Here is an 8,480-nt window from a genome sequence, read left to right as displayed (position 1 = left end):
TTTACACATAATGTAGGGAATACTTTATAGAATATATAGTGTGGTAAACAAAAAAGATGATAATTGGATCCTTTGATACAAGTCCCACCTTTGGTTTGAAGAGACCTTCACCCATCCAGGAAAGCACTGGTTTTCCTCACAGATCTATGACAAACTCTCAAGTAATCATCCTGCTATGACTATCTTTGTTATATATTATCAAGCCAAATGGGTTTAATGTGATGCTTTGAATGGTCAAAATTCTGATTTAAGCCCAAGACCATCTTTCAGAGAGTACAAAATCCATCTCAAGGAGTTTTCAAGGTCTAAAATCGAACAAGATTTCCATTAGGCTCTTTGGTATACTTACTTTGGCTTTCAGAAGGTAAAGCAAATAGTCTAATGAATGGAAATAAAGATTCTACATCCAGAAGGTTGAAATGTTAATTGACAACTAATTTAATATACTCTCTAATGTGAACTTGATAACAAAGTTGGCCTCTAGGAAACACTTTACAGATGGCAAGGACTGATGTTGTAATCAATAATTATGTGAATTACTAATGCAGGCAATGAACAGTTTCCTAGCTGTCCAGATGGAGAGGCATTTTGCAGCAATGTATCAGGAAATGAAACAGTTGATCCTGAAAATTCCAGCTGGAACAAAGCTCTAGTTACTCTGATGTAGCTGAATAGTTGGAGGGTCATGCTACTCACTTCCATCTCTTCAAAGACATATGCACCAGTTTAACTTTCTGAACTGTTATCAGTCTCATTTAAACACAGTGACTCATGTAATGTGCCCCAAATCAAATCTCCATGTAAGCCTTACATCTTAGCTGAATTCAGAGAGCTGGACTTCATCAAATGAATGTGGAAAACAACATTATTAAGATGACTGGCCAGAAATAGCCAAAATCTGATAGTAGGCACTTTGGATGCAACAATTATAAGGAAATGTGTATTTTCATTTCCCCGTGTAACTTTTTCTGTGTACTATGGTAGCTTGTAACTGTATCTGGCAGAAATAGATGTATGTAAAAAACTGCTGCCCATATCCTCTAAGATATTTTGGATCAAGGGAGGATGATTGGCAGTGATAACCAGGAATGTACAGGGCCTCAAGAAGGGTACTTCACCTCCATATAGTGTTAACGGCTCTTAAAACAAGAGTGATATATAGTGACAGGAAATAAAATGCACGACTGCCCAATATAGCACAAAGTGTGGTTAACCAGTGCAGGAGCATAGAGACATGTTGTCTCAAAGAGCTGTGGACTGTAGTTTGGATCCATTTTCTGTCTCGGCAACAAAGCTGGACAGACACGGGATTTAGTCTACAATGAGAACTCAGAAGAAGTGAAAGTTCAGGTGAGGTGCCAATTTTCTGGAGTCCCTTGGGAGAGAAGAAGGAGTTATTTTTTCTATAGGAATACAGCCTGCAGAGCCATGATAACTGGGGAAATTGGCTTGATGGCATCTACTCTGTATTGCAGGTCATAATGAAGGAAGGGAAGAATGACAAAGAGCTTTCATGAAAGAATTAGGGCAGAAGTATTGTGTTTTGGAAACTGTGATAATGAAACTCCAGCCTTCATTCATTAAAGTAGAGTCTCTTGGACATTTTGAATTTCTTCTTTCCCAGCTTTCAGCAATCTAGGCTGAACTGCAATTTATGAGATAAACCAGGGGTCTTCAAACTTGGCCTTTTTATGACTTGTGGACTTCAACTCAAGTCCATAAGTCATAAAAGGGCCAAGTTTGAAGACCCCTGAGATAAAGTATTAGCAAATACCTCTCCCATCTGTTAGCAGTTTAAGTTTAATGACCCTCCTGTTATTTCCACAAATTCTCCTTCCAATCTCTCTTACACATCTAGAGGATTGCAACCAAAGAGTCAATTCTGATTTAAAAAGTTATCTGCAGCTTCTACACTGTAATACCAAAGCGGTGAGGAAGAGCAGCCACTCCAGGGCAAACACCTTTATGGTACAGTTCCCAACTGATGTGAACATTTAGAAGCCCAATGCCCTCCTGTGGGTTTGGCTACACAATATTGAGAAGAGAGTTTCATTCAAAGTATATGTCCAGCATTTTACAGAAGACTATTGGGACATCAAAACAACACATGGATAGAGGTGAAATTCCACATTTAAATTTCCACATTCCATATTTAAAATGCAACCTTTCCACCCCACCACGTAAGCAATGTAGTACCTAAGTTAAGGGGTACCTTTGCTGTAGAGAAAGGGAGGAATTACTTCTCCAGGTGGCAAGATAGAAGAACTTCCATGGAAACTAGATTTTTGGGGTGCCAGAAGAATAAGTATCCAAAATATCTGCTTCTCTGTTATCTCTGTCACTTATGGATAACAGGACAAGATAACAGGAGAAAAGCATGAAGGAATGGCTTCCCACAGGTTAAAGAAGCTGATAACACAAGATTTGTTTCTCATCCCTTCTTCCGTCCTTGAGGGAAATGGGGATGTTTGGTGCCAGGAGAGCTGGCAGCCCTGTAACCTGCATCCTTTTCTTCTCTAGCCAATATTATTGGCAAGAAAAGTGGAAGAGATGAGTTTTTGACACAGAGAGAGAACCCTGCTTTTCCAGCTGTCAAAATAAAAATGGCTCTGGAAATCAATTATCAGGGATCAGGCCCATAGGTCAATTAAGTACACAATGTATATAGAGGGATTATATAGTGGTATATACAGTATGGTAATGAATATAAAACCCTGCATTGTGCTTGGAGAAAACTGCTTGGAAGTTTCACACTCTTAAAAAAAATATGTTCAGAAATGTAGACATTAGGCAAAATGTGGAACCAAACAAAACTTGCAGTTGGGAAAAAAAATGAAAACCTGAACAAAATCAAACAGGGAGATTAACATACTCTGGTTTACCAACTGACGAATTGTAACACTGATTGATCTCAATAGTAGGAGCAAAGTCATATAACAGTTAAAGAACTATCCAAGAACTACCTATGTTTTGAGTAAATGAATAACTACAACTTGGGTTACTTGGGTGGGAAAATTAGCAAATATTTTTGCTGACAGACCACTGTGCCAAAACACCACAATTATACTCTGTTTCAAATATTTGCCATGGTTTAAAAATAGAACAAGCTGTGTACATGGAGAATGGAAATACTGGTAGCTTGAATCTTTGATAAGCTGAAATCTTTGTAGTGCAATACTTCAGAAAGAGTCAAATACATTTTTTTTCCTAACAAATTCTCTGAGGTATTCTCTGGTTTTGCTTTTGTTCAGGCCATTTAATAATCTATGTTTGGCATTTGGAAATCCCTCACGAGGTGACGTTTTTGCATAAAGATACTGACATATATCTTGTACCAGCAGTTATTGCTAATAGAACACTTCCTTTATTTAATGATCTGATTTTCATACTCTTTGTCTTCTTTAGAAATAAAAGTGACGGGAATACATTATTTGGGTGCTTTTAGGCAAGAATTTTATTGTGCTATTACCTATCATGTTCACAGATTTGTAAGCGAGATCTGGGTCTACATATCACTGAGTTGCTAATCCTACAATCTTTTCCTGCTGTTTCTTCTGTTTGTTTTTCCCATCACAAAAGATCCATTAAGGACGCATTAATTTGATTCTAAGTGCCAGGAGCTGTTTCCACTGAGAGCACCCTCTAAGGCTTCAGAGAAAAGTTAAAAACTGAAATGAAAATGTCTTAGATTAGATTACTTGGACCCTTATGAGGAAAAAAAAATCACACATTCTAAGCAAGGCTAAGAGCAAATGTCTTTTGGTTTAGCTGAGGCAGATATTTGCAACCATCTTTCTAAGGATAAAAATGGTTGTTTATCAATAGCCAATCAAAGCTTTTAATTAACATTTTAATAAGGAAGCAATTTTAACAAACATTCTCATGATACCACAAATACATCAGTTTACTAGAGCAAATAATCCTCTCACCCATCTACCAACCAGTAAATAAGTTGCAAAAAGAAAATCACAAAACTATTAGGATATGAGCATATGATCCATAGCAGATAAGAGGTCTTCACACAATCCCTTTTTCCTTGTGTTCAATGAAAGAATGAGAGAAACAGGATGAATCCTGAATAGCTAAAAAGTTCAGCACTTCATTCAGCCTGATGCTCAGAACCTAGAAGACTGATCCAATAGCTCAACAAAGACCTGTTTTTATCTAAGACCCTAAACAGTGAATTGTAACTATTGAGTACAATGATAAATCCTTCTCATCATTCAATTTTTTTTTCAGACATACTGGCTTATAGTTCCTAAAATCTGTCTCTTTTAGTCAAAGGTGGCATGAACTGGAGATTGCAGTTGATTTCTTCATTCTTTCCCCCACCCCCAGTTATAAAGTTAATTTCTATTTTGTTTAAAGGAGAGAGAGAAAAAGGTTATCTTTATTGGGAGATAAAACATCATACATTCCTCCAAACCATGCTCTCAAGCTATCCCATATCCAGTCCTCCATAGAGAGTCAATCTTTGAGATTAGAAATGAAATATCAGCAATTCATGTACTCTGTGGGGTAAAAAAAGACAGATCATGGACTGTGGATCATGGACCATTAGCTGGAAATATTTCTCACAAGTTTTGTATTGACCTGATACTTCATTATTTCAATTAATACAATGCAAACAACTTTAAGTTTCATTAGCAACTTCAGTAAAGTCAGTGCATTTTTAACATTTAACTTGATGCAATTTTTTTTAAACAAAGCAGTAAAAGTTAGATCTTTATCTTACCTTCTAAAAAGCAGGCAAGAGCTATACTGTAGGTGGAATAGTGTACCAAGTAACAGATTTTTGAACACTTTTTCTTACAGGTGGTATGCAGTCTATAGGAAAAGTAAATATATTTGTATATATAATCCATGGGTTTAAATATATCAAATCATTTATTTTTATGAGCTAATGTCACTCATAATATAAAGCTTGTAATCTGTCAAGGTTCAGTTTATCGTTTATACCATCAAGAAACCAAGCAGTTCACAAAAAGGTTTGGGTATTTCCAAACACAAAAGAAAGTCTTCTTATATCAGAAGAAGCATGACTTGGGACAGTTTATTAAAGATTGTGTCCATAATTCAGTCCCTTTCACAATGCTATCAGTCTTCATTGCTCTTAAAAATTTGAGGTATGGGTTGATTTTCTTATCTCTCCTGTCCCTCAAAAGATGAAGTAGGCAACAACATGCCAAAGATGTCAGAAACTAATACAGATGAAGAAGCAAAAGAGATAGCACAGCATAGCAGCATTTGTACAGCAGATTGCAGGATGCATTCATCATTCATACCTCCGTAAACAGGTATATAGAACCAATGGAAACTTTTAAGCCCTGCCTTCTTTTATTTGATTGTATTCCTATGCCCTTCTATTCTGAAAGAGACAGAGAATCACAGAAGAGTTCAACCTTATATATATACTCTAGCTGAATTGTGTTTTGGCAACTCACTTTGGAGTAGCATGGAAAGGAGAGAGAATAACTCCTAGCCTCTCTTAATATATATTAAACAGACATCCTTTTCATTTTTCTACTGAAATATAACTTGTACTGATCAGAAGGTGACTCCTCCAGCTGATGATAAGAGTCCAGCAAGTGTTATATTTCACACTGCATTTTCTCCCAAATATTATTTATGAAGAATATCAATCATACATCACACTGCATATATATGTGATAAAGAGGGAGACACACACAGAGAGAGAGAGAGAGAGGAGAGAGAAGAAAGAAAGAAAGAAAGAAAGAAAGAAAGAAAGAAAGAAAAAAGAAAGAAAGAAAGAAAGAAAGAAAAAGACAGAAAGACAGAAAGAAAGAAAGAAAGAAAGAAAGAAAGGAAAAAGAAAGGAAAAAGATAAATAAATAAATAAAAAGAAAGGAAAGAAAGAAAGAAAGAAAAAAGAAAGAAAGAAAGAAAAGAAAGAAAGGAAAAAGAAAGGAAAAAGATAAATAAATAAATAAATAAAAAGAAAGGAAAGAAAGAAAGAAAGAAAGAAAGAAAGAAAGAAAGAAAGAAAGAAAGAAAGAAAGAAAGAAAGAAAGAAAAAGCTAGCTAGCTTTGGGGAAATATTAATAGCTCATGAACCTTAGTTGAGGAGCAGGTATCAAATCCTGTGTGAAAAAAGAAACTCATCTTCTTCAAATACACTACAGCCCACCTATATAATTTATATAAACCAACATTCACTGCTTTTATTATTGGCACTCTTCATCTGACTGTAACCTCAACAATTTAAGTTATCCTTAGCAGGAGAGAATAGACTGAGCTTAAACCAGTGGTGGGAGTCAAATATGTGAACAACCAGTTCTCTGGGTGGATGCCACTTCCGGAAGTCCATTCTGGGTCCGGGCCACAAAAAATTAGCTACCGGTTCTGCCGAATTGATGTGAACTGGCTGAATCCCACCACTGGCTTAAACTTATTGCTTTTCCTCACTGTGAGAGAAAGAGAAGGAAAGAGTGCAAGGGGAGTCTGGTTGCCTGTCTTCCTCTCTTCTCCGAGCCACTATGCTTCTTTCAGGCACACCTTCTTTCTGACTAGTAGAGAAGATTCACTGAGGCAGCTTACTACTAGCCTTCTTCCTTCACCCCATGTAGCCTATTGAGGTTAAAGAGTTTCTGAAAGCTGCTTGTATTTCTGTATCTCTGTCCCTTCTTCATTCTAATCTCTCACATCAGTAGCATGTCAGAAGTTCCTTTATTAACACTTCACTTTATTCCATTCAAAATACAATGACTAGCATGAGTAGCTTTTTAAAAGGCTTAGTTGAATATATCTGAGGTATGACTATCATACTTCGTATTTTCCATTTTCCATTATTGAAAAATGTTGTTACCAATGTGAGGTAGATATCCTGCATGTCTTGGTTGACCATTGAATGAATACAGAAGGTTGAGACATTTATTTACTCATGATAGCCTTAGAATCAGTCAAACTAGCTAGGTAGCTAGCTTTCATTTTATTTCTAAATAGGGTTATTAAGAGCATGATTTCTATAGTTTGTAAGCCAGATCAGTTTGTCAGTCTGTCTCCTATAGTATACATATGGCTGGATACAGGGAGTGACTAATAATACCTGTTTGAGAGAGAGGTGGAGTAAAGTATCTTCTCTAGAAGAGGCTATATTCAGTTGCCTTGGACAATTTCAGTTCTCCAATGTCTCCTTTTGGAGACATTGGAAGAAGGTATTAGAGAAGGTGGAGAGGTTTCAACTACCCACAATCCTGGACTAATCTTGGATCCCTTTAAATCAGGATTCAGGCATAGGCATGGGACAAAACAGTTCTGATTACTCTAGTGTATATCTTATGTGAGGACCTGGATATGGAATATGCTTTCCTGATTATACTAGAAGCTTTTGTGGCCTTCAAAATTATCAATCCTGATATTACTCTGAATTGCCTCTGAGGGTTGGAAGCACCATATTACAATCTTCCTAAGTAGGCACAATATGGAAGGGAAGAGCAGTCAGGTTTGTAGTATGTGGTGTGCTACATAAAACCTGAGAGACATCATCCTTCAGTTTGGATTGAATAAGTTGATGATATTCAGCTGTACAGCTCCAATCCAGGCTGGAACAGAAAATCCTTACCCTGTGCCTAAAAGCTGTGAGGAACTGGATGGGACAAAATTAAAGCATGGGTATGAAGCTGAGTAAGAACTTGGTTTCAAAATGGCATTGGAGATAGAGGTGGTGAATAAGAGGTAGTTCATTCTGCCATTCATCTAAATCTAATACTTGAGGCTAAAGATAATTGTGTTTTGTTGTAGAATCAATTTATGCTTGACAAGGATGACTATCATGGACATGCCTCCGGCCTCCTCTCCAGATGTGAGTTCGGAGGAAGAGGAGGGGGATGAGCCAGATCCTGGCATTTTTGGGGAAGTAAGTATGGATGTGGAGACATGGACCCAGGGAATGGAGGGCTCCAGCTCAATGGAGCAGCCACAGCTTGAACAACCTGATGGGCAATAGGCTGTAGTAGGTTACCTAGAGCAGAGTTCTCCAACCTTTACAGGCTCGGGGCCCAGAGGGGAGAGCAGCTTCCAATTTACTGCATGCACACACACAAATGGGACCACGCCCACTGGCGCAGTAGTAGTGGCTGCGTTCACGCATGTGGCATGCACATGCACAAACAGCGGCTAGCACCCGTTCGTGCATGTGCAAATGGGGCATGCACCCCCCACTCTAGCGTTCCCATTCGTACCCATGTGCATGTGCAAACAGGGCTATGGGCACTAGCGCCAGTGGGGGGAATGCACGCCCATGCATGCGCGCCATGGCTAGCCATTTCTGTGGCCTGCTGGCCAAGAGCCCATGGCCCGGTACCAGGCCACATCCCACGACTCGGCGGAAAATCAGGCGGCTGCTTGGGAAGTAGCCGCTGCCGCGGCACTGGACCGAGTCGTGCCTTTGCGGCCTCTGACCCGGCGCAGATCTCAACTGGCTCCTTGGTTTACGGAGGAGCTGAGAGAGATGAAACGCC

At 38.4% G+C, this 8,480-nt stretch overlaps 1 protein-coding gene across 1 annotated transcript in view; it reads right to left on the bottom strand.

The window, feature by feature from the left end:
• Window positions 1–4,756: 4,756 nt before the first annotated feature.
• Window positions 4,757–8,480, bottom strand: part of LOC107286670 (metabotropic glutamate receptor 7) — a 284,502-nt gene continuing 280,778 nt past the window's right edge. The window contains exon 9 of the mRNA XM_029283983.1: window positions 4,757–4,827. Within this exon, the coding sequence (XP_029139816.1) occupies window positions 4,757–4,827 (71 nt within the window). The remainder of the gene's footprint in view (window positions 4,828–8,480) is intronic.

This window comes from Protobothrops mucrosquamatus, unplaced genomic scaffold (assembly GCF_001527695.2).
Source record: "Protobothrops mucrosquamatus isolate PMUCROS unplaced genomic scaffold, P.Mucros_1.0 scaffold307, whole genome shotgun sequence".
Classification (NCBI taxonomy): Eukaryota; Metazoa; Chordata; class Lepidosauria; order Squamata; family Viperidae; genus Protobothrops; species Protobothrops mucrosquamatus.
This window is presented reverse-complemented; position numbering and strand designations above follow the sequence as displayed.